The sequence below is a fragment of the Oncorhynchus masou genome, chromosome 15 (genome assembly GCF_036934945.1).
Source record: "Oncorhynchus masou masou isolate Uvic2021 chromosome 15, UVic_Omas_1.1, whole genome shotgun sequence".
Classification (NCBI taxonomy): domain Eukaryota; kingdom Metazoa; phylum Chordata; class Actinopteri; order Salmoniformes; family Salmonidae; genus Oncorhynchus; species Oncorhynchus masou.
The window spans coordinates 44,336,556-44,340,785 of NC_088226.1; the positions used below are offsets into that span (position 1 = coordinate 44,336,556).

General features: G+C 40.0%; 1 protein-coding gene across 1 annotated transcript; it reads left to right on the forward strand.

The window, feature by feature from the left end:
* Window positions 1–310: 310 nt before the first annotated feature.
* LOC135555109 (regulator of G-protein signaling 5-like) lies at window positions 311–2,738 on the forward strand. The gene is made up of 4 exons (XM_064987466.1): window positions 311–423; window positions 681–826; window positions 1,285–1,451; window positions 1,627–2,738. Exons 1-4 carry the CDS (start codon window positions 383–385, stop codon window positions 1,825–1,827), a joined length of 555 nt encoding a protein of 184 aa, XP_064843538.1. The 5' UTR covers window positions 311–382; the 3' UTR covers window positions 1,828–2,738.
* The last annotated feature ends 1,492 nt before the right edge of the window (window positions 2,739–4,230 follow it).

The window sequence follows — 4,230 nt, forward strand, 5'->3', positions numbered from 1 at the left end:
ACAAAAGACTGGTTTGATATCAGGGATGTTGAAAAGTAATTTCCCAGCTTCTCCCTCCATCTCTCACTCTCACCTATTTTTCCCTCTCTCTTTCTCTCTCACACCCTCCCTCCCTTCCTATTTTTCCTGCTCCTTCGCCATCTCTCTCTCTCTCTCTGTATCACCCTCTCTCACACACATGCGTGCACATGCACACACACACACACAGTCTCGAGGCCGTGTCATTGGCTGAGTAGACTGATGACAAGCCTCAGGCTGGAGGATAAAAGCTCTCTGCTACCTCACTGCAGACACACTCTGTTGATCTCAGTCCAACTTCTCGCCTCAACTCAAAGGATTTACTTACCTACACTACGTACCGCTTTCTGCATCCACATCAACTATGTGCAAAGGACTAGCTCTGTCTTCCACCTGCCTAGAAAGGTACATACAACTCTTCACTGTCGCTGTCTCTGGCATTTGGATTAAAGGATTAAAGGGGATTATATTTGGCTTTCCAGCTTCTGTAATGATGAAAGTGAAGGTGGTTTTAGTGGATTCTAAATTTAGACCTTGCAGCGATGAGACATGTCTCGATTTGTTAATGACTAGTTAGTATCAAAATATTGTACTGAACAAAGACTCAATTCAAGGACTTGTGCATTATTTACCTTACCTATGATATTATTCTCTCTTCTTAGGGCCAAGGAACTGAAATCAAGAATGGTCAACTTTCTGCAAAAATCAAACTGGAGTCTATCAAGCTGCAAAATAGGCAAAACTAGACCTACTCTGGAAGAATGCATGAGGTGGAAAGAGTCTTTTGAAAAGCTGCTGTCCAATAAACGTAAGTAAACCTTACTCTTCACTGCACACACACACACAATTTGTTCTGTGACAAAAATAAACCTTTAATTCTGCACTTAGGTTAGAGTAGGATATGTTGTCCCATTTAAAAATGAGATATATATATATATAGTCCTATTTTAGCCCCAGGTGCTTATAGAGTATTACTGTGAGCTTGCTAATTACGAAGATAAGAGATTTGATCCTCACAACATAACACAGCCGCTGCTGTAGAATACACATGCTGGCACAGTGCTGGGGGTTATTCCACAAGATACAGACAAATGCATACACTTGTACACACATGTAGACACACACACACACATGTACACACACACTAATGTACACACATTAGGTAATGCAAGGACACAGATGCTAGGATGGCCTACTACATAGCATCATTGTTATTGAACTGTACCAATATTAATCTCTCTCTCACTTTCTCTCTCTCTTCATCAGATGGACTGATAGCCTTCACAGATTTCCTGGTGTCAGAGTTCAGTGAGGAAAACATTGCGTTCTACTTTGCCTGTGAGGACTTCAGGAGCACTAAGTCTGCAGCCAAGCTGGCCGCCAAAGCCAAGAGAATCTATGATGAGTTCATTTGCACCGACGCCCCCCGAGAGGTATGCATCCCTCAAAAGCCTGCTTTATTCTCCCTCACCAATGAAATTTTTATGGCATCCCAATTTCAATCATCTTTATTACAACTATAAGTTACAACTACAAATAAAAAATGGCACATCTTCATTCAGACTGCAGCAGCTGACTAAACTCTCTCTCTCCATTCTCTATCTCCAGGTGAACATTGACCACGAGACTCGTGACATCACCAGGGCCAACCTGAAAGATCCATCTACGTCCTGTTTCGACATGGCCCAGCACAGGATCTATCTTCTCATGGCAAAGGACTGCTACCCTCGCTTCCTCCGTTCCCCAGCTTACAAAGACCATATCAGCCAGCTCTGTGCCAAGTGCACATCCACCTCCAAGAAGGCGTAAACTAGTAGCAGTGGACCTAGTGTGGTCATCTAAAGTTTGAACAGAAAAGGAACTTATCGCCGTTGAACGTTGACCAGTCGTGAAGCCTTAAGATGGGAATGTCTACAGATGGAGGTGGACAGATGGCTCGTCATGAACGGACAAGAGATGGGGAAATTCTGATGCCAGCTATTTTGAAAGATGAAGACTGTCAATCACCACAGAGCTCTGAAGGAGAGAAAGAGAAAAGACAGACGGGGTGAAACCCCATATGGACAGAAGTTGGGACAAGAACCGACATGGCAATATCACCACATGATGTGGACTATCATTAGTGAATGTACGGAGATACAGAGTGGGCAGAAGGAAGTGTGCAAAGGATGCATTGACAATGAGTTGGACTTTAACAATTAAAGGTACACTGATATAGTGTCTCATTCTATTGCATCAATGTCTAACTGTGTTCGTAACTAGACATGTTTTCAAGGCTGGGTATGTTACTTTGTAAATGCAATCCATTACAGTTACTTGTCCAAAATTGTAATCAGTAAAGTAACTTTTGGAATACATTCAGATGACTTTCCACTTAAGAGGCTTTAGAAGAAGACAAAAAGGATCCATCAAACGCATTTGGTGTGTCATCATAGTGGTCTCTGACTTGTGGTCAGACTCACTAAGGTGGAACAACCTCTTGAAACTCCCCATCCCGGATCCGGGATCGTGACTAAAGCCTCAGGCTCATTAGCATAACGCAACGTTAACGATTTCTGAAAATCGCAAATAAAATGAAAATAATGCGCCTGCTCTCAAGCTTAGCCTTTTCTTAACAACACTGTCATCTCAGATTTTCAAAATATGCTTTTGAACCATAGCAATTGACTAATTTGTGTAAGAGTATGCTAAGCTAGCTTAGCATTTTGAGTAGCATTTAGCACGCAACATTTTCACAAAAACCAGATAACCAAATAAATAAAATAATTTACCTTTGAAGAGCTTCGGATGTTTTCAATGAGGAGACATATAAATGCGCAGTTTTTCCTGAAAGCGTCTGTGTGTAGGAGAAATCGCTCTGTTTTGTACATCACATTTGGCTACCGAAATGAACCGACAATTCAGTCACCTACAACGTCAAACTTTTTCCGAATTAACTCCATAATATCGACCGAAACATGGCAAATGTTGTTTGGAATCAATCCTCAAGGTGTTTTTTCACACATCTCTTCATTGATATATCGTTCGTGGAAGCCTGCATTCTTCTCTGAATTCTGTGGAAAAATACTTGCAGCTGACTTTTGCGCACCAATTTCGGCGCAGGACACCGGGCAGACACCTGGTAAATGTGGTCTCTTATGGTCAATCTTCCAATGATATGCCTACAAATACGTCACAATGCTGCAGACACCTTGGGGAAACGACAGAAAGGGCAGACTTACTCCTCTCGCATTCACAGCCATATAAGGAGACAATGGAAAACAGAGCCTCAAAAATCCTGCTCATTTCCTGGATGCCGTCTCATCTTGGTTTTGCCTGAAGCTCACGTTCTAGGGCACGCACAGAAAATATCTTTGCAGTTCTGGAAACGTCAGAGTGTTTTCTTTCCAAAGCTACCAATTATATGCATAGTCGAGCATCTTTTTGTGACAAAATATCTTGTTTAAAACGGGAACGTTTTTCATCCAAAAATGAAATTGCGCCCCTAGAGTTTCAACAGGTTAAACTTGGGCCTTTTTTCAATGCTGAATTGATTGTCATTGAGAAAACAGAAAGGTGTAAATGTATTTTTCCTCAAGCATCCTTGCTGAATTTAAAAGTAATCTGTGAAGTAATCATCGAGTTCTTACAAAGTACCTGTAATCTGATTATAATATTTTTGCTGGTATCATACTGTAACTGATTACAGTTGTAGTTTGTTTTTTGTAATCAGATTACATGTAATTGATGTAATTGATTGCATGTAATCAGTTACTCGCGAACTCTGAATGTTTCCTACATGCAATAAGTATTTATACTATTTATTTGTTTCTACTCGGTTCTGTTGTCTGTGTTAAATTATGTATTTAACAAGACAGAGAGGAAGAAAAAACTGCAATATATTTATACTGTTGTCTGATACTGTTGTTGATTTTACATGACAGAAAGAATATGCTAAGTTATTTGAATAAAAAACGAATATTTGAATATTGACACTGTCTTACTTTTGATTATACCACTTCCATACGCAAATGGGTGATATGAGTCAGTGACGGTCAGAGTTTGAGAAGATTTGCAGACACCCAATATTGATAAGGTAAATGAATAGCAAAGTCGAGATACATGATTTTGACAGTGTAGTACAACACTGTTTAAAAAAAATACTAACATTCTCACTGCATGATTAATATGAAGCATATACAGAATTATCCATTTATTTTAAACTTTTTATCC